Source organism: Varroa destructor, unplaced genomic scaffold (genome assembly GCF_002443255.2).
Source record: "Varroa destructor unplaced genomic scaffold, Vdes_3.0 BEIS01000005.1, whole genome shotgun sequence".
NCBI lineage: Eukaryota > Metazoa > Arthropoda > Arachnida > Mesostigmata > Varroidae > Varroa > Varroa destructor.
Window position 1 is genome coordinate 37,762,448 of NW_019211458.1, and position 22,921 is coordinate 37,785,368.

The 22,921-nt window shown below is 42.6% G+C and overlaps 2 protein-coding genes across 5 annotated transcripts in view; one reads left to right on the forward strand and one right to left on the reverse strand.

Moving 5' to 3' along the window:
* LOC147755650 (uncharacterized) overlaps positions 1 to 7,413 on the reverse strand; it is a 26,360-nt gene extending 18,947 nt beyond the window's left edge. For both annotated transcript variants that reach the window (XR_015327905.1, XR_015327904.1), the window contains exon 1: positions 7,283 to 7,413. The gene's annotated coding sequence lies outside the window, so the exon portion shown is untranslated. The remainder of the gene's footprint in view (positions 1 to 7,282) is intronic.
* Positions 5,403 to 22,921, forward strand: part of LOC111251588 (Krueppel-like factor 6) — a 401,643-nt gene continuing 384,124 nt past the window's right edge. For 2 of the 3 annotated variants that reach the window (XM_086989569.1, XM_086989572.1), the window contains exon 1: positions 5,403 to 8,755. Coding sequence is in view for 1 of the 3 variants with exons in the window: in XM_022808275.2 (XP_022664010.1) it covers positions 8,654 to 8,755 (102 nt within the window). In the remaining 2 variants the exon portion in view is untranslated. The remainder of the gene's footprint in view (positions 8,756 to 22,921) is intronic. The other variant, XM_022808275.2, reaches the window with a different exon arrangement.

Consider the following 22,921-nt stretch of genomic DNA (forward strand, 5'->3'; position numbering starts at 1 on the left):
TTTGTATTTTTTATATTTACGAGTCTTATATGTTCTTACGAGCTACAAAAGTTTGTTTCTATGCGCGTGATCCGAAACAATGACAATATCCAGCATGGGCAATTAAGTGAACAGGGCTTTCATTCGAAGTTATCGATTCGAAGCTCAAACATTCGATGCTCAAACTGTCTAGGCTGCAATAGGGTTTTTCGAAAAGGCATTGCCATCGATATGTATCGTTCAATCGACAATGTGTGTCACCTTAATAAGATTACGTTTCACTTTTGCATCATGTGTAGGTTCTTTTTATAGCTCTGTTTATCATTCCATAAGTATATTTTATATCGATTTGAATGGTCACCTGAGATAGTTGCATAGAATGATCGTATGATTATTTTTATAATATAAGGAAACGATGCCTCACAAGAGACACCTCTATAATGTGAGAAGTACCCGGCCGCAAGATTGGCAACCTTCAAACTGCTAACATTGTTTGAATCTGGGTGCTTGTTGGCAATTAGATTAGACATTAAACTTAATTTCGGCGTCAAACTTTCGAAATAGTCCGGAAAGTCTCGAGGCAGAGATAACGTGTATTTCGAAAGTGCAAATAAGAACATAGCAGTGCTAGAAACACTTGAACCACAACTAAACGAATCTTATCGCGTACATACTACGGTATCGTCAGAATTAAAATGGCTATAAACTTGGCTATAAATCGACAATGGAATCGTAAAGCTACCACAACGCACTTGTAATTAGAACTAAAATGTCTTCTGAAGTACAACAATCAGAGATCATAGCTTCGCCGGTTGTCAAAAACTCGAGATCTTCACTGGTGATCATTTTCAGTCCTTGCGGAAATCCGCTGTGTACAGTTTGATGACTTTCGTTTATTATACTACCGTCAAATAGGTACTCGAAATACTATAGAGTGCAATATTTTATCCAAAACTATGGATTTATTTGTTATCCAACAACTATGGATTTATTTGTTGGCCTTAGTGAAATATGGCAGAGAAATCACCACTTGACACTAAGGCTACTGGTGCCCGAAGTGCATTATTCAGCACTTCCCTGAATTCATTCACTGCCTCAAGTGGCTTCGGTCGACCCAAAATAATTGCCTAACCCTGAAAATAGGTAAGCCGCTTGTTGCACGGACACTCCTGCAGAGATTTGGCATAGGATTGCGATCAGATTGTGGTTTCCACCAGCGCATGCCGCTCGACCTTATGTAGGTATTTCTTTCAAATCGACCAGTTCGAAGCTGTACCAAATTCTATAAGACCTATAATGGTCGTGTGAAAAAAACATGCCTTACGCGAACAATTAGTATCGGCTTATTAACATTTTCATAGCTAATTCAATTTTATTTTCCAAGTTATGCATATTGCCCAATTTTCCTAGTACATAGATTTCAACTACTATTATATTGCACTATCTGCGCTGACGTGGCCTGCCTTACCGACTATAACAGAGTTTTGTTCTATTTTTAAGGCTTATGTCTACGATAGTATGATCTTTTCCTTAGGAAGAGACCAGCTACTAAGAACTGCAGCAAGTATGTGCTTCTCGTCACTCCTATTATGGTTAGGGCGTGCTATGATTGACTCGTGTTGCTGCTGCCTTTTATCGCTGCTGAAGCTAGGTAGGGCTCATTGGGCATCGTCAACCAGAGCGGGTGACGGATTCCTCAAACATGAATTTCGCAACTGGTAAGCAAGTCAAACGGCTTGTTTTTGAAGCACGCGTCTTAAGAGAGAACTGATGCTAACTATACATATTTCTAGTTATGGGGCAGTTAGGCTAAATTAGGTCAGTCAAAGTGGGTTGCCTGCCTCATTCCTAAGAATGGAAACAACGAGTACCAGGAAAAAGTGTACGGGCGCGTATTTGTTTGTCTGTCTTCAGGGTTACATGTGTGTGTATGTGTTTGTAATATGTTATTATAGTCAGTAGGGGTTCCACATATACCGATGTGCAATTGTGCCTGACCAATGTAGGACACACCCCACGATTGCCTCTGTGCCGTTATACGTAGTAGACTGACAGTACCGACGGCTGGTCCATGACTACGATGCAAGCTAAAGTGAGAAAACCTGTGCAATGGCTGAATGGCTTTTCTCTCTGAAGGGTGTGGCCATTGTCCTTGATCGCGGTCAGACGTCGACGCTGGTTTGAGCGTCAGCCACGCTCCAGCCAGAGGAGCCTAACGCGACCTAGCAATGTTGTGGCACGCCTCGCAATATGAACAATAGTGACTGTTTGTAGAAAAGTTGGGAAAACGAGTTCCGATTATCGATTGGCGCACGGATGGCAACAATCCTAATGGCTGTGGCATGTAATCAACCGGATACCTCCAAATGTCGAGCGCGGATGCCCCCCGATAACGACAATGACAACAGCCTCAAAACGAAGAGCAAAATAGAAGTGTATTAACATCAACAGCATTTTTGCCACTTGGTCATCAGCGATGCTTCCATCGCATTCTTTAGACGTTCGCGTATTTTAGCTTAAGGTCAATCTTTTCTATTTTATCCGTTTCAGCCTTTTAGTTGGCTGTGTGCAAGTGTACGAGTGAGTGCGTAAAAGCTGCACAGTGTTCGATAGGATTCAACATTCGTTTGCTGACGCCGTTACTGCAGCGGTTACCATAGCAAGGCCGCCCATTTACAGAACAATTGGGTATGTGACGCTTTAGCGATAACGGATGCACTTTCTCGACACTCCTAGCAGAAACAGTCAGGCCAGCAAATGGCGTTCGGCGATGACGATGCTGAACGATACATAAAGAAGAACTCTTCAAATCAGTGGGTCAGGCCGTCGCTGCAATCTGCCTACTTTCTTGACCTGTGGCCACTGCCTCACCGATTACTCAAGGCCCACGTTGCCTGCCACTCAGTCTATGCTCGAGTGAATGAGCTATTAGCTGCTTCACTAGTGAACCTTGAAACTGTAAATGATCGGTGATCGTAGCGGTGGCTGCAGGCCTACGCGAAAAGTTTCTTCTAGTGGGCTTCGCTTTTTGATTCGGGTATTATTTGCCTCTCGCGCGCTCCGATTTAGTCTCATTTTTCATCATTTCATTCGTTCGTAGTCGCTCGCCACTGCAAACGCGTGTATGCGTCGGTATGATTATTACTGATACCGTTGACCAAGCAAAAAGTATACTTGCAAAACTGGAATGGAAACGGTAGCTTGGGCAAGACAAATTCAAGGACAAAAAAAAAAATATGATAATGAACAAGAAGAAGCCAGCCATAACCCAATATACATTGATGCCGAAGATGTATGATATTATGCGTCATTTTCTAATATTATAATGCGTTTTAAGGCGAGCACGTCTTCTGTCGAAGTAGTTAACAGTCACCTCATTGGAATTCTGTCAGTTTTGTCTTTCTTCCGAAATCGTCGTAAATTATTGTCTTTTACCTATACATCTATGTCCAATCGTGTAACCGAATACAAATACGGAGCGAGTAGAGGTTCAAATGATGATCTGGGCCGCTGGGGTACTCAACATTGTTGAAACCTGCCACAGTTCGTAGTGGGTCGCAAATGCAGTAATACACGTTGAGTAACACACTATTACATATCTAAAACAGACTTTTAGCTCAAAAGTGGGTGCAATTAATTCTATTAGCAGCTGGTAGTCAACAGCTCTTACGCATAGATTTGACACGTATTATTTGAAAGAAACAGTTTCTTTTCTTTGAACCATATGCATATAAGGACTATGTCGAATCGGGTTGCGTGACAGTCATGAAAAACAATGAAATTTGATTGAAAAACACATGATGAAATGAAGTCAACCGATCTGAAAGTAAGGAGAGCTATTGCGAAATAAGTAGTCTACATAGTTATTATAGGAAGTATAGGTGACTGTAGCAATTAACGATACGCACACACTTAGAGACATAGCTGTAGGTCTAATGAGGACCATGGCTTGTCCGCACTGTAGCTCCCTTCATAGGTGCAACAGGCTTCGATTCAATTTTCAGTATCTCTATACATATATTAATATGGCTTAGTTGCCTCTAGAAATACGTAAAAGAACATGTCATCTCGTCGTTAGAAAGGATATTGTACGCAAAAACAAAAGAACTTGTATTTAATAGCTGCGTTTCAACACTGCTAGCATGGCAATACAACGGTTCTATTGATGGAACATGCACAAATCGTACACGACGCCTTATTTTCTAATGAACTTCGGTCCAAATCAATTTCGTTATGCTAATCTCATGATGCTATATAGCGTTTCTGAAAATGGATTTCTAGCCCGAGTGAAGTCTTCAATTAGTATCACTATTCGCTACCTCCAACCTATGGAACCAATTGTTACTTTGTGTACATGAAGTACGAGCAAAAGTTTTTATCACCAGTTTATTTAATCGATATTTTCGAATCAGGGTGTATGTCGATGTGTGTTTTTGTGCACTGTGCTCAATAATAAGTAATGCAAGTTGTATAGTTGTCCTTTTGTGTACAAAAAAACAATACTCCACACGAACGAAGATATATACTGTTCAAGAAACTTTGAATTCTGAAAATTGCTATGCATGCTATGTAACCCTCAGGGTGTCCCAGTTCGGTTTTTTTTTTTTACAAAAACAGACAATTATTTTAATCTGTATAAAACGCAACTAAATGAAAAAGATAATTTCTGCATGAGCTTTAGTAGATAATTTATATCAATACTGTAAGCTTTTTAGATCTATCGCATTTCTGGGGAACTAATTTATGATAGTGCATAATCATATTTTGCTTGAGCATCCTCATTCATCTCCGCTTGCAGATGCCGTAGCGCCCAATGTTTTGTATAAGCGCCTCTAGGCGAGCGGCGCCGTCTGCAGCGCTAGAGAAGGCGTTTGTAAAAGCTGCTTTTTTCATCGCCACTACGCCTCCGTCACTTTTTTCCCATTTGCCTTTCAGTCACTATCTACTGTTCCCCAGCCCCCAAGAGCGTCCATCCCCCGCGTTAACACTTCTGAAGCCCATTTCGTTTCCCTTTCTTTCCTATCCTAGTATAACCAACAACAGCGTAACGTGAACACACTATGCGTCTACTAGTCACTAGAACTTGCGTCACCCGCTCCTAAACTATACGGTCGTAACCTATTTACCATTTGGCCCCCATATTTCCTAGACCCTTTCTTCACGGTTGGCTCACCCGATGTCTGCTCCCTTGCCTTCCCATAAACCCGCGACGTCGCTTAGGCATCCCAATCTCGCTCCCCCTAATACCGCCCCACACAGCGCCTCCTTGTGGCTCTCCGAGTAAACACAAACACTCACTGCGGCGCGCGCTTGAGGGGAAGAGATGCTCAGACAAGAGCTTTGATCGCCCTCCTCACTAAAGGAGCTCGATGGCATCGAGTCATTTTGCGGCCGCCACCTTGTTGTCGCTTCCCCCGTCAGGACCAGCCGGCACCCGGCTGGCCAGCTGCACAAACGCAGGTTCGTCGAGAGAAAGGGTAGCCGCCAGTCGTAGCAGCGTCTGGCGCGAACTATGCGGACCGTGCACAGCCATCATCGCGTCCGGTCCATCGCGCGAATGGCACGACGAACCAGTCAGCTAGCCGGCCAGGCAGCTTCTGCCGAAGCCCCGCAGTGGTTCGCTGCGTTGTAGGCATTCTCTCTCGGCTGCTAGAGGAGTCTGCCAGGCAACGATCCCATACCGTCTACCCATTGCCATTGCCACCATGGCAAGCGACAGAGAAAACCAAGGCATCATAAGCGTTTAAGGAAGCGGCCGTACCGCCGGTAAAGCTACTGCTGCTAATCTACACTGGAAATGCGAAAGAGAGAGAAAACGTAGGTAGAATAGAGAAATTGAGGGAAAGGCAAAGAGAGAGAAGGAGACCAGACGAAACTGGGAATTGCGAACGCCGTTACCGCTGTGGTGGAGTGACGAGCAGTGCGAGAGCCGTAGCGCAACACAGTAGCGCGTCGGCCATGCTCAGAAAGTGGAGAGGATCATCCGCGCCAGAGTGGAAAGGGCGGCGCGAGCTGGGGCCTCAAACAGGCAGATCGTGCCCGACCGGCGAAGGGACCGCATCGCTTTCTGTGGCCAGGCCAAGACAGCGTGTATCGTCCCGCCAATTTTGTTTCTGAAAGCCGAATGAATTCTGGAAAAGCGAATCTATTAGCTGCTTTACGGTCAACAGTTAGAAATATAGAAAAAGCCCGAATGAAAGAGTTGATCAATATGATGAAATACAACGTGCAGTTTAGTTGTTCGTAACTAAATCGTACCGACTTAAAGGGACACCGTGAAAACGTTGCTATCACTCGATTGTCACCCATCGCGCTAGGAATACCGCAGCAAATAAGGATATCTACTAACCCCTGGAGTATAGTGGAGTGTACCTAATAGTGAGGAGGTGCGCGTTCTCCACTGTTTGCCCATTCGTGCAAATATATTTTTATGATTTTGTTTCCTTCTCGATTTTCTCGATCTAGGTTGGATACAACGGAGATGGTGGGCAGCGTTGTGACGTCAACGCATGCTTAGCGTTAGGTTAACGTCGAGTGGGAAAAAGCAACTTGCGCCATAACAGCAGTGAAAGCCAAGTCAGTAAGCGAGATCCGACCAGGCCGAGAACCGCGCATAGCGAAGAAGCTGCTGCAGGGAACGCGCTCATCGTCGCTTGGCTGTCCTCTTTCCTTCTGTGTGTGGGTCTTCATCACCTTGAGTGTGTGCCTGGCATCGAACACGCGCGTTCGCTCCCCATTAATTAATATTAATCATAGATTGTGATTATCAATACGGCATACAACGACACAGAGGGAGGATACACTATACCGTTGCTATCAGCCTAGAACAAGCAATAGCGGCCGCCCGGTTGGATACTATAGCTACTACGGCTTTGACCACTTCGATGACTCCTACGCTAAAAGTGTATGTGTTCTGTGCGCGATTTTTGTCTTCACTCTTCTAATCGTAGTTGTAACAATCATCGTAATAGAAGTAAATATTGCCAGCGTCACTTGCGACTAGTTCCTCTCTCGGGTGGCCATGATAAAAATTCCCAGGCGTCAATAACGACGGCAGACCGCCATTGCATCGCATGCCGCTGTCGTGTTCCGCGTTTGAATCGCATCGTAACTAGTTGATAAGTGCTTGAATAGAATGGACTAGTCTGAGACAATTGCTGGCCATCTCTAGTAACAATTGCGCCTATAGTCTTGTTAGCCAACGATCCGACACAATTTCTCAACGAATGCACCTACGAGCATAGAACACTGAACGTTGAAAATGGCGCTAGCTTAGTAATTAATACTAATAATGCTTTGTTACCTTTGCGACGGCTAGTAGGATCTGTAGTGGTAGATTATAGGCGTAGCACTCGTGGTCGGTCTCGAACGGCTCGAAGCAGCAAACGACTGACATCGACGAAGGAACGTAATACCGCAACAGGAACAGTAATAGGCAAGGGAAAAGGCAAGCGACGAAAGCATCATACGACGAAAATTTGTCGCCGCTGGCTTCTGATCATCTGACTCACACGCACCAGTCATTTGTCATCAATCTATTGTCACCGCCAACCCATTGTTGCTGATGTTGTTTCCGTTGATCGAAATCCCGATATCATTACATAGTCATCTTAGTTCGAGGCTATTGAATTTTCATCGTTGTTGCATATCGATCAGTGGCAGGTCGAGTCAAAGCTTGTCCTATCCATAGGCTTTCCATGCTACCACGTGCTACTCGTTCGGTATAAATTCACCATGTATGTGTCAGAGTCGTTGTTGTTATTCTTGTTATTATTACCAGTGATGAGCCACGGAGAGTATTTGTCGTAGGCGATGATCGTGCGAGAGTGAAAAGGGGGCAGAATTAAGGACGAGCATAATTGTGTGCTGTATAGGTGTGAATGTGTGTGTTGACCTAATAGTGATACAGAAAGAAAAGGCAGGAGTGTGAAAGAAACAAAGATTAGATAAGCTCTACAAAAGGATACCGTGCTCGCGACTGGTTACGTATTGGTATAAGAAGATTTCAAAGCAAGATAGCCTGTTTGTTCGTACGCCTTTTGCTTGCTTCATCCCACTATTACACGCTACATTCGTGCTTGCCGTCGTCACAGTCTATCTATTAACCATTGTGACAGCGGCAGCTGAAGAACCGCACAAACGAACAACAGCAACAACATCATCATCGTCATTATCAGATACTACCTCTACAAAAAGATACACAAAGGAATAACAGTGAAAAAATCGTTAAACGTTTGGATACAACAATATCATCTACATATTGTGGTTCCACTAGCTACTACAACTATACATTTACACCGATAATAATAATAATAATAATAATAGTAAAGAGGAAGGAAGGTAATATCTCGGTGATTGCTACGAAATATCGTTTCTGTGTGCCCGAGTGCAAGAATTGAAAGGCAAGGAAAAGATTTGCCCTAAGGATACATAATAATATAATAGAGTGAGGAATAAGGATAAAAATCGTAAAGAAAGATCTTTACGGAGAACGGAAGAGCATCGTGAGAAATACAAATAAGGCATCAACGATAACAGCGCTAAAGCAAGTTTTTCGCCCTGGATTAGCCCTGCGATACACTTTGTGTTGAGTTGTTGTGTGGAGTGTGCTGAAGAGTCCCAGTTCAGTGGCCTGCCCATCGGGGCTAGGGCCTACAGCGGACATACAACCACAATGGACATTCTTCCCTCAGGGAGCATCTTCAACGAGTTGCAGGCGATCCACGATACAGGATACCTGCCCTCGACGCCTTCGCTAGAGGAGACATGGCAACAGGTATATTGCACACGCTGTTACTAGCCGATGACCTATACATCTAAGCTCTCACATCTATTCATGTATACGTACGTGAGCATGTTTCTAAAACCCTCAGTATCCAGAGGTTGGAAGCGTCATGCGGTGAAAATTTGACGACGAAATATGGAGTCAATGATAATAGTAAACGAAGTGAAACCACAAGGAAAAAACTGCCACATATTCCAAGGTATATAAGAGCGACATCGTTGTTTGCGTAATGCCGTGAACAGATGACGCTTTCCTGACAAATAGGCCAAATGCAAATAAAGATCATAATTTAAAAATAGTATAACCGAACTGGCCCACAACTATGGTATCCATATACAAATGTATGTTCAAACTTCTATGTGCAATATACCGAAAGGACATAAGTACGACGACCCAATATCTGATGCTGCTCAGTGTCTGCAGTCACAATAATATTTGAAATGATTAATTGTGAACATGTAGCTGCCATGTTTAGCAGCACACCAGCTGAAAGCTTTGCCTATGATGTGCAGATATGCTGTAAAAACAATTGCATCTAGCTATTCAACACATCTTGGTAGACATCATCGCTCTTGACCATCGTCTGGCTACCGGCCACAGTAACGGTGACTTGTCGTAATATATAGAATTTCGAGGGGAGAATAATCAGGCGCATCGACAACACAAATCAGTTTTTTCAATGACTAAAGTACTATATAACGCTTCTGCGACTAGAACAGAAGTAACTGCGTTCAAGCCCTTAATTTATTATCTACGATATTGATTTGACTAAGGCTCCAACAACACTGAGTCATCCTTCTTAATAATGTTCTTGGATAAACCTAATTTTCTAACAGCTCTATCATACAAGTACGTTGACAAGGTGAAAACACTATTTAATATTTACAGTCAGCTATAATATGCACAGCCTATCTCCCTAAGTAGCCTAAGTGTAAGAAGCATAAACTTGCTGCAACTCATTAGGTCACCAATAATAAAAGGCCGGCAATATTCGTTCTTTTCTTTACTGCAGTTGTGATTTTTATTTTCCGCCGTTTATAGAGATTCATAGCAGTAAACGTTACACGAGGATCCTATCCAGTGATCGGCAATCGCTTGCCATCAATAAGGAGCCAAAGCGAACAGCGTTCTTTATTACGTCTTGTTTTCATTCGTTCAAATGAACGACATCTTCGACCGCAGTTGAAAGCTACCGGGCCACACTCAACTTTTAACTAGCGTCCGACTCTTTTGCCAGCGAAACGTATTGACTGTCGTCCGTTCGGTTGCTTGCTTAATATTTGAAAACCCGATTGGAACGGCGGTGCCGGCGGCGACTCTGTTTCTAGCTTTTTAATTCAAGACGATGAAGACCCTCCACCCAGCAGGGCCCGTTTAGTTAACTACTTTCCTTGGACAGCTAGACACATATGGCAAGAAGACAGAATAACGGCGGCCGGGGGAGCTAGATGGGGATGGCAAAAGGCATGGGGAAAACTCGCCAAACGATAGGAACGGAGCTGAGATTTGTCTTTCAAGAAATAAAAATGAAAGGGTTTTTTTCTGATTTGCCTTCGACTTGACACGTTTCAACGCCGCCCACATACGCGCATACTGACCGCCAGCAGGACACATAGTTTAGGACTGTGCAAACACACACACGCTCGGATAGGCTGTCAGTTTGATGATATACTCACTAGGCCTTTTATCGCGTTCGCAGTAGTTCGACTCAGTAGGATAGGCACACTGTGTCTCGAAACACAGCGCCACAGAAAGAGAAAATCGAAAAAAAAACGAAAATAATAAAGTGAGTACGGGTCACTTAAAGTGGGTGCACATTGTGTTATGCCTTTCCGAAAAAACTAGCCGACTATGGGCTATTTGTACCCCGTCAACGATACACAACTGGAACTGACGAGAAATAAAAACGAGCGACAACAACTAACGTCGCAATCCGATCAACAAAAGGTCGCCCATTGTTGGGATAACCTAACGTACACAACATCGTAACCAAGGCTATAGGTAACGATAACATACACACTGCCACTAGCAATCGTCATAGTAGCATCATTCTTAATAGTACACACCATCTTCTAGTCACAATTGTGATCTGTGTGCATGTGGCTTGATAAGTGAATGGGTGTATTTTTGTGAATGTTTTGTGTGTGTGCTCAACTGTGCATGGAATGATATGATTTGCGTTGAGCTTTAGGACATCCGGAGCTGTCGTTGTTTGACGAAGCTTTCTAAATGATCCATTGAAGATGACTGAAATAACCTTACATAGTCGTACAATAAAAACAATATAAAGCAATCGAACAATAAAAAGCAGCTGATGTGGCTACATATAATAGATCTCTAATAGATGCTGATATAAGCAAGAGTCCAGTAGTTACACGGGCAATACGAAATAAAGGTAATCTACAACATACAGTGGGTTAATCCACCTGCTAACGTACGCACGTGACAGAAGGATTCAGTTCGAAAATGTAGGTCAAGATACAGGTTATGTATAGACGCACACGAGCAGGTATCCAATGGAGTATGCGTGTAACAGGTGTAATTTCGAAAATAACCTTCATTAAACAGAAACAGGATGCTAGTATACAGTTTTTAAAAACCATGTACTTTTTTTTTTTTTTTTATCAGTCGTTTAGCTTGAATGACAAGAAAATTATTGCTAATTCAATTGTTTGTCTATTTAAACTACGTGCGACAGTACTCTCGTCGTTTTTCAGCTGTGATTAGCTTTGTGTTTTTGCGATTGCTACAACGATTATATAAATTTATACAAAAAGGTAGATAAAACTCTTCGCTTTCATTTACAATAAATATGTATCATTCCATTTGAACTTCAGTTGCACAAGTATCTTCTGGCATTAGGAAGGACCGCACCGCCTATTTTAATTAGGTAATTACGAAAGGGTTTTGCTTAGTTCTAATTTTCTTACGATGAAGAGCGAAGCAGGAAGAAGAGGAGTAAAAGTCATCGCAAGCAGAGATGCAATAAGGTATTCTAATTTTTGTGACATTTTTCTTAGTTTTGCTCACTCTAGTACCACTTGTAAGATATCCGCATCTTCATACACACCTATACCTTTCTACCTGTTCTCTATGATTATTTGTTATCTGTAGAAAATGCATACGCTTGTATCCGTTTTGTTAAAACTGACATGTGAAAGCGTAGTACTTTTTGTTTTACTATATAATATTTTGTTTTTATTGATATTGCCGAACTGATAAGGTCTACGAATTAACGATATCCCATAATCCGGCTTAAATTCGCGAACAAGAAATTTCAGAGTCAATTTCCTATCCGCGTCCTTTTGGCGTCCATTGTCTATTTGTCTCGACACTGAGCGCGAAATTCGAAATTCAACTGATTGCAGTGGCGCTGCTTTGCTGCGGAGGACGGTAGGCGATTGGCTCAGTTTACCTTGTCCTAAATTCCATTGTTATGGTACTTACGGCCACAGGGACGTCATTGTCTGCCACTTCTGGTTACAACAAATAGTAACGACAATAAGAGTAATCATATATACACAACCACGATAACATAGTTCGGAACGGATCTGTCAGCTGCCAACAACACAGCGACCAAATCTCGCTATTTATTCGACTAATGCTTCGGACGATTTTCATAGTTTTATGTTAAGTATATAAAAAAGTGAAGTATATATAAAGTTAACGCCGGCGTGAAAAAATACTATCGCTACCAATTTCTGCGAGCTAATAGTAAATTTCACGTCCTGCATGTCTCTCCGAGGGCAACGCATACGAACACACTCCCAAATACGCACACACACACACATACACGCACGAGCATGCACATCCACGTGCCAACACACACACAGACAAACAAACAAAGACCAACAAAATGTAGGAAAGTGGAAAAAAAAACACTTATAGAATATGAAGCCGACCTAACGCCTGCGGCCGCTAGCTTCAGAGACCAAAGAGAAGATCGTAGACATAATGTAGATCTTCAGTGTCTGTAGCTAGACGACGCTAGTGACAATGCTGGTTCTACTGATACTCTTCACTGATGACAGCAAAAGAGCTGATTGAGTGGGGGAAAAAAGACCCTAAGTGAACGAGCAGCACGACGCGTTGTTTCTGATGATAACGATGATGATGATGGTGTTGACCCGAAGAATGATATTTACGACAATGCAGACGCTTCTGCCGCTGCTACTGCTGCTGGCTATGGTAACCAGCACGACGGTAATAGTTTCGTACTAAACTGTATATGTGTAGCAGTGGTAAAGGCAAGGAGAGGGAGCGACAAAGAGAACGCTGTCAACAATACTAGAAGCAGTTGTAGTAGCAAAATCTTTACCATATCACACTGTTATATATATAAAAAGTAATAGCGTCTGTTATTGTTTTTGTTGAGCATTTACCCTCAAGCTTATCGGTGTTGTAGTCCCAGCAGCAACAGTCGTACTATATGGTAGTCGTGCTCGTTTCAAGTAATGAACGCGCGTACAAGCAGACTCGTATCCGCAGCAGACGTGGCACTTCCGTAAACGAAAGAACAAGATGACAGTCCAGCTACTTTCTCAGACAAAGAGAAAGTTCATAAATTAGTAACAACGGAATATGCACCACCATTGCCATCTGCAGCAGACCCTACCAACATCGCCAAGAAGATTTCTGGTAACTGCTAGTATTTCATTCAGTCACTTGCTTATTGCTCACAGAATTGAGGGGGGATACAGCATCGGTTGTCGTCTAAGGAAAAAAATTATGACCAGTGGTAGAAAATACCGATATTGCAGGGACTAGAAAGGTGGGAGAAAGAGGTAAAGAAAAGCCTGTACTCACTATTCGAATCCGATCGTTTCGCTTATACAGTTCTCTAGATAGGAAGTCTTTCTGTCGGCCTGGTCATCTAACCCGTAGGATAGCATACTTGATCTGTCCGTACAAAAGAAACTGGCTGTGTTATCACGTCAGTGCTGAGCACAGAACACTCAGACACTTTTGGCACCTTTTCAGTAGACGATGATAATAATAAAAACGATTATGAAGAATGATGATGGTGAGATAGATAATAGCTAACAGAGGTAAGAAATGATGGCAACAGTATAGGATATTAAACATAAATAATGATCATATTGAATGAGCTTTGTCGTGAACGCTAATGACTTACGGATACACGAATGATCAGGTCAAACTCGCATTTACAGGCTGGTCCGTTCCAATTAGGGGAAAAAACTTCAGGCAAATATTTGTCGTAACGTACTAGACAAAGGCCAACCTTTTTTTACAATAAACTCGTAATAGCCGTCAACAATGCGTTGTTTTCGAAATTTGCGCGAAGATCTGCTAGCATCTAATCTCTCCATGCTAGACTGATTCTGAAAAGATCAGAAATTTCCTTTTCGCCCAAAATTGACCACTTCTACTACGGCCAATTTCCTTGCGACTTCCGAAAGATCCGAGGAAGGCAGTCATCAGGCACAACAGGAAGTCCACATTAGGAGTTTAGTATTGAGAGGCTTAAAAATTCAGATAGCCATTTTCCATGTATTTAGGTTTTTCGACAAAAATTACCAGTCGTTTTAGAGAGAGGAATATCAATTTCTGATTGGTCTAGATAAGCTTCAACGGTTAACATAATCTGGGACTCTTTGCATTTATGAAGTTTTTAGCCTTTGAGCCCTTGCATCTTCGGGACTTTTGACCTAGAATCAGCCCAATATTTCATTCCGTTGAAATTTTTTCTGTTGAGCCATGCTTAGCCAAACTAGCTTACGTCTATAATTCCGCTTTGCGTACAATTTCCATTTAAAACCCATTTGTAGACGGATAGAGGATCTGGATCCATTCACCATATATTTAAAATGTCTGATATTTATCTTTGTGTAGCAAAACACATCTTTTATACATATGCATGTACAAGTATTTGTATTGTCATTATTATTATTATCATTTTCATAGCAAGCTTCGATCGACAATAGAAAATACTGAAGGTGTACAGAAATGCCCCTTTAGAGATCGTATAGCCCGTGGCAGTCAGCTTCATCTATCACATGTGGTGTGCGTTTCATACAACTTTACGTGCCGATATTCATGCAGGTATCACAGTGGCTCAACCTTGGAACACTCGTCCATCTCCTCATTCTCCTATTGACAGCCTTTAATATTTCCCTCGATTACGCAGACGCACGTTCTGCCTATATATGTATCCGTCTGCATTCATTGTCCTCCACGAGCTTGGTCTCTTCCTTGAAACGTCTTGCATGATGACCGGCATCAGTCAATGTCGGTCATTGAATGGCAATAGATGCTCGATCCTTGATTGCCAGTCGGCTGTTGTTAATCAAGTTTATTAAGAGCGATCATTTTCATTCTAGTTACTCATACTCATTCAAACAACTCCAATGATATTTCCGGTTGATTTACTAATTGCCCTGACACTTTCGGTCTACCGCCTAGGGATGTTTTGGTTTCGGTACGCGATCAGGCAGCCTTGCCTATTGCAAAATTAGTTGAAGCTATCACTGATCACGTATGTACGCTGAAACTGAGTATGTTTTTCTTGTATATGACAAATTATGTATAGGTACAAATATATCTTAAAGTGTGTTACGGAAGAGATATGCTGTGCGATTGTCAGTCTTGCTTCTGCGGATGTTCCTTCCTGCTTCTTCTATAGCGTTTGGCGGATGCCAGTAAGGTTAAGTCGACCTTTGAGATTTTTCCGAGAACTGCTTGTGAGGACAATAGCTGAGCCAAATAGGGTTCAACATGAAAAAGGACACTCAGACTGTTTACAGATTGCTTATCCAGTCAGTCTAAAATATTGTGTGTTATGGACGACAAAAACCGTAAGAATCGTCTTCATTAATTAAGCAAATATACATATACACATACAATTTTACAAGCGGCAAATCTTTACAAAAAAAGAAAGAAAAAGGAGCGAATTAGAGGTTCATAGCAAAGCTCAAAGTGTGTCGTTAAGCGCCGAGACTTGGTACAAGCGTTGCGAGTCTGTATTGCCTAAAACGAATCAATGACAACTATTGAGCTCAAACTACAGTGATCTAACTAATATGGATCTAGTCGCTAGAATCCATGCCAGTCGTTGTTATCAAGTGCTATCTTTCGCAGCGTTTTATACAGGAGAGCATGTGGCATACAAAGCCAGAGGGGATAGCAAAGATTACCGTCAGAAAACAACGGTCTATGTATCTGGCAGGTTATCGTAAATAAACGACAAGAAATGTATCGTGTGTATCGATGGTAATGTTACTCGAGACCGGATTACTATACACGTAACTGTGTGCCGGACATTGTATTTTGAGGCGATACGTTTTATTAGTACTACCGGTGGACTTTATTCAAGATCGCTATAGGTCTTGCTAGTTTGCTACATTTCTAAGATACTAGGATTCGTGGATACGTACAGTTTACCACTTTACAATGTCATATCAATATACAAAACAGCAAACCATGATATAAAAATAATTTTCTGTTCTATAGAGAGAAGAAATCGTGTAACGTGTACCGATGGCGGATAGAATTATGCCGAATCTAGCTACACCAGCAGCGCGTCTGTGCGTTGCATGTGTACGCGTCTTTTTACTGTCGTACATCTAACAACCTATCAGAAAACCGTATATACGAGTCGTACTAGGGAGTACATAATAACAGTAGTAAACAAATCATAGGCTATCATGGAAGTGGCTCACACAGAGAGAATCAAAAAAAAAAAAGTGGAACTCCCAACCTCAGACGAATGGTGATTGCTGTTCGTCAGACGGACGACTTCGACATCGGTCATCAGATGCATGATTCTGATCGTGCTATTGCATTTCTAGTCGGCAACACGAACCAATGCCATGCAGCTGGTACGCGCCATCGCCAACGTCCGACCGCGATTATTGTCATTTGTGTGATCCTCGTTCTTAATTTCACTGTACCACTGTAGTTCTATAGAATGTCAAACGCAGTTGACGTTTTACGCGATGAAGAAAGCCAAACAATTGGCTGCCACTGTACAGTAAAGAGTAGAGACTAAACGAACCGAAAAGGGGACGATTGTTTCTCTCTCTTTCTCTATCTATCTATATATATATATACATATATATATAGTTTTTCAACTAGCCACTCTGGCAACAAGCAGCCTCGAACGACGCTGTGGGCATATGTGTTCGTATGTAAGCTATACGGCGGCGAAACTCACTACTGGCCGACAGAATTAGCCCATGAAAAGGTTTACGCGAGTATCGGAAAAATATATTGACAATAGGAACCGTTAAGCCATTTTACAATGACTTCGATCGAACTGTAAAGAACGCGAGCGTCGAACGCGCATCTTGACAACAAAAAAGCCATTGTAGAGAAAGATTTTTTTGCTGAATTTTTTGAAAAAAACCATAGAATTACTCGTCATTAGTTCACGTACGAAGGAAGTTCGTATATATATTATAAATGTACATATTCAAAGTTCAAGAAATGGACAGAGAGTAGTAGAACTGCTGGCTGATTCTCAGACGGCACTAATGGTCCGAATGGTTATCATATTAATATATGACACAGATTTAGCCACCTGATTTCAGCTTATCTATCCGAAGAACCACGTAATCGTACTGGTAAAAATGAAAAAAAGCCCTTCACTCAGCTGCAACCTGCTTGCCTAGCCACATTTGTACCTACCAAATATGAAAATTGCTGATCTTAAATGTAGATCATTCTGCAAAGCTGCGGGTAGCTTTGATGATCTAATTCTGATCGTAAAATTTGCCAGAACTAGCTAACAGCGAACGTCAACCGGCGAACGAACAGATGTGCAGTAAACAATGTATAGTAGACTGAATGCAACTCAAGATTGATAACGACGTTTACAAATTGGCAGTCCTCTTCGTTGAGCGTAAGCGCTGCCCCTGCCCATTGAAAAGTCTCGAACGGCCTACAGCCTGGGAAAGATATTGTATAGCTAAGCACCGTTAGAATTAATGGTGGCAGCACCAGCATCAGGACATCATCACCAGCAACAATAGAAGCTACTACAGCAAGGGCAACATTGCCAAGCATCTTATTCTGCTCGAGTCGAAGTTAACGCCCAGAGGTTGCTAGGCAACGAAGAAATCCAAGAGAGACGATTTTTCCGCCTAGACATGATCAAGTAACGAAACAACTTTCTATTTGACACGTTAACGGGATCAAGATAGCGCGCTTAGTTGCTGTCAGTCGCCGCCGTCAGCGCTTTACTGCTGCGATACGTTCACTGCTCCTAAGGTGTTCTTCTCGATCTTGTTGTTTCGTTATTCTGTATGATCGTCGTCAATAGGACGCGCGCCTCAACACAGATAAACGGGCCAGAAGCGCTCGCACACAAACATGGCCACAAATTCGGCGACCGACCCGATTTCCATTGAACGGCAAACGCAAGAAAGGCCATTCGTCTTTACTTAGACAATCGGCTATCTACTACCTAATCAAATGCTTAGATACTATTTTTTCTTACCTAGTATTCAATGGGTACGAGAGGAGGGTGAGAATGAGACCACCTCGGGAGAAATCAAAAAAAACCGAGCATACGAAAAGCTAATACTTTTCGGAAGCTTATACTGAGACTGTCACTGCGGTTGAAAACAAATACCAAAGAATGTAGTAGGAGTAATGTAATTACAACTGCGGCTGCAGTACTTGTTGCATGACTTGAAAGAATCTTATCACAGAAATATCGGCGACGCAAGCATTTTGCGCTGGTTTTTATCGTCGACTAGAAGATGACCGGTCAAATTCACGCCACGCGAGAAAATACAAGCAAACAGGCAGTCTTTGCATGACCATCTGTGCCGTGGCTGTGTGTCTCAGCGGCTAACAGCTGACGAAGAGCGTAGAAGAGACTGATGCTGTATTTTAGTAAAAAAATAATGTCTGGATAGATGCTTGGCGTGACCTTTTAAAAAAATCGGATTTTTTTAGTCAGCATAACAGCGTACACACAGATGATTCCACTCGTCGCTTGCCACTGCCATCCCCAATAGCAAAATGTATATATCTACCTTTTTGTTGTGATTTTTATGCTGTATATGTGGTAAGACGACTGTGTTTCCGTGAAATGATACAGACGCTGAAGTCTATTGTCGTCTCGGTGAATTCCAAGTTCTGGGGCTATTTGTGAAAGAAGACATTGTCGCGGTTTGCATTTGGAAACGTTGCTTTTTCTTTCAGTTTCTGCCAGGAAAATGGCGTTTAGCCCTGTTCCGTGCGATGCGTTGGGGTACAGTACGATTAAAACGGCTACGTGCTACTTTATGATTGTCGACTTGATACGTTCGGTAAATATTTACCTTTAAAAAAACTTTTCTATTGTTTCGTTTGTAGAAATGTTTCCAATATCGGTGTGAGAGAAATACGACCGCCGCTGGAAATCGTTACTACCGCTCCTGAAGTCATCAACATGCGTAATGATACTGATTATTTTTAGATAAGTAGAAAATGGTTCGGTTATGCGCAGCAATACGCTATACTAGACCCTATACTTGTACTATATATCAGTTTTGCATAAAACAGTTTATAAACTAGCACGTGAACGTATTGCCGATTAAATTGAACCCCGCCCAAAAAACCACCTTACTGAACAGAAGCAAATTTTCTTTTTTAGCAATTACAAGAGCAGTAGGATTCAATGAGCGCTGCCAGGGCGTCGATAGAAACACAATCAACATACATCGGAAAGACAGGGCGAATAGACGGGGAAACCCGTAAATTGAGTTTCGGCCATCCCTTTCCCCGTGTCCATAACATTTTGCGTCACCAGCTTGCTAAAAACACGTGCAGTTTGCGTGTTATGTAGCACGAACGGTCGCAGCCAATATAACAATTAATCCAGAAAAAACGTAGGCTGCTATTCAGCCATTTGTTTTCTGCCCTCGCTATATATATTTCCTAGAATGTTGTGACCACGTTCGCTGATGGGTAGTATTTCAACGTTTTTTGCAATATCCGAGCGAATAAATGATAGCTTACACAGTTGAAGATGCCACTGGAATTTTTTTAGCCGACTACTTTGTTCATCTACGTATTGATTAGGCTTCCACAACTTGCTTTTGTCGCACTGCTGCCAGTTGTAGTATCTATGCATTGATACCAAATTCTATTGATTCGAGCAACACCTCATCCTGATACAGAAATGTCCTGCATTATAGGTACGGGCCATAGTTATGATATGATACTACGTACTATGCCGTACCCATATATACACAAATATATGGGAAAATGAAAAAAAACAGTCTTAGCCGTTGCAACATATAATCTGCTAGTTGCACCCCCGTGAGTAGACCTTATAGTTTCCATACGCTAGTAATATTGGAAGAAGTGGGTCCGCTTTGAAGGCTGCTACACACTGATCACCCTCCCAGCATGCGCAGTTGTATTCTATCCGGGGGGAATGGGCTTCTGTGTCGTAAAACGTGTCAACATCATCACAGGTCGTCTTTAGACAGGAAAATATCAGCCTGAGTAGAGTTTTAGGCTAACTTTGTTTAATACCGTTGGCCGCCTTCTCGCCAACATAGCAACTTAACTTACGATATGTTATTGCTAAGTTCATCAAATGCTTAACCAAGCAAGTTATCAGGAGCGGCGAACATGTTTGTGTGCAAGGAAGCGCGCTTTGCAAATATCCAAAAGTTGGTACACGCATGCATACATCTCCGTTCGTACGCGACTAACATATGGTTCATTAATTTAGGGTGCGCGTCAAGACTTCAGTCGTTAACTACAGCTTTTCTTATTGATTCTTTTTGCACCTGTTTGTCGTTTTTGCCTAGCTGAGTCACATAAACACGTATAACTGAACTCTAATTCCCACTGCTTCACTGTACAGAATTGTATTAATACATTGCTGAGAACAGATGTCCTCTGATACTATTGAGGGTGAGCCACGGCGAAACGAAAGTACGTTGCGTCGGCCGACTGACACGAACGACAGCCAGTGTCACCGCTGCTATTGCCACTAACAACAACGGGGCTTAAAGTATGGAACGTAGCCTTGCCACTCAGGCAAGCCTATCGATAATCGCAGCAGGAATATTCATTTGTTCTGGTAATGATCAGCATTAGTAATAAGAGCCACTTTTAACTAGAGATGCTTTACAAGACGCCCAGATGCCTCAGCTTCCCAAGAAAGAAAAGATCACCGACGAGAAACAATGAGGAGGAAAGCCGAGAATGAACTGACTCTATTTACCTACGATCCTAGACCAACGGTGTGGCACCACAGCGGACTATAGCGGTGTGCTATAGAACCACTATATAAGCAGTGGTACCGCTTCCAATACAGACAGTTGAAGCTAGAGCGACGGCGCCGCCGCCGGCGGCGGCGACGGCGGCGGCGGCGGCGGCGGCGGTGGTGGCGGGTGCAGAATATCCATTTTAGTTGATGACTGAATTTCCCAGTAGCGCGCCACCAATAGCAGTGATCGGATCACTCTTCCGGCTCGTACTATTTCAACTGATCTTTGCTGTATGGAAAGCAAATAACAATGTCCTGTTTCTATTCTGCGGGACTAAGCCGATCGCTGAATTAAGCGAAACCCAATTCAGTGAAGTCACATTTTTTGGATATACTCTACCGTACTTGCTGTAGCCTAATCCTGGTCTATACTTTTAACATACACATATTGTCATTCTGCATCTGCCCATACAGATGTTAGTTCATCATCATAATGAATCGTCAAAATGAGTAAGTGTTCACCGCACGTCCACCTAAGACAAGGGACGAATCATCAGAAAACCATTGATGCAGTATAATTAGAACGGAAGGACAGGAGAAAACGAAGCGACAAACTAAGCTTAGTTTACAGGCGCAACGTTCTTATGGTAATATTAATAGCTAGACAGTTTCATATAGCCGATGCCTCGATTATTATATATATCCCAACTGTTCCGCGTTAGTACGTTCTTCCCAAAACATGTATCCTACCAAGCGGGAATCTCTTCCTGCACCCTAACTAGTACTGAGGGAGACTCAGTCCTTGTTTTGAGGATCCTGGGACTGTAAGTTGATGTCGCAAAACAGTGAGACCACGCAAAAACAGAGATATTGTTATATGGTGGTAGTCGCAGCATTCGATGTTTATCAAAATAACAAATTAAAAGATGAAAAACGCACACCGTACGAATGACACCGAACGTTCAGGCAGGACGTTAACGGCAGCTTTCCACGCTGCTCTGATTTCTAAAGTGGTTTCAAAATAACGTGAGAAAGATAAGGCGGTCTAGAGGGTGCATGCGTTCCCTCTTCTGGTTACATCTTCTACGCTCACGTTGTCTACGCTGTCTCGTTTTGCTTTCTCTCTATCTCTCTGCCTACGTACAATGGCTTTCTATCGAATCTCTTCCTGCCTATATACAGTTTCAAAGCTCGACTGCAGAAACAGCAATGGTTGGCGCAAGATACGCTTTAGATTCGCGCACCTGCAACACGAACACGGAAATACTCGCCACGAGTTTTGCCCGACGCGAGCAAATAAGCAAGTTAGACCTATCGCTGGCGCCATATCATTGTTTCGTTGAACCACCCGACTTGTTCGTATTCTCAGGCCGTTGCTGTCCGGAGTCGTAGGACGAGCCGGTTAGCTCGAGCGAACGAGAAAGAGCAGCACTTTTTTCTGCTAGCGTTGCCACTTCGTCTGATTTCATTAGAGAACCACAGATAAGCTATACCATACCTAGAGCTCAAGCTTGGCGCTAGGAAGAATAACATCATTTAGAGGAAAACAGAACGTTAGCTAGAGCAGAAATATGCCTACAATAATACGTAAACGCAATCGGTAAAAAAACAACGACAATAGAAGACAGCTGTAAGGAACGGAGGGGCGAACGGTAGCCCTGCGAGAGGCATAGACACATTTGGGATCTAGTCCACAGGTATCCGCTAGGACAATTTTTTTTCTTTGTGGTGCTCTGTTTAGAAAGCTTTTTTCAGCCTGAAAGTGCAGTGATCATTCTTGCGGCGGGCACGTAACTGAGATATAAATGATTTTGTTCTCGGTCTTCATAAGGTCGAGAAGTGCTTTGAAGCTGCCTTTCACCTCCGTAAGATTGGTTTGCGCACATATCAATGTTATAGATGCCAACGTTTTCAATATGAAGGCCGGGACACAACAAGTCTCTGCCATTGTACCATTAAAAAACTAAGGGTCTGCTATTTTT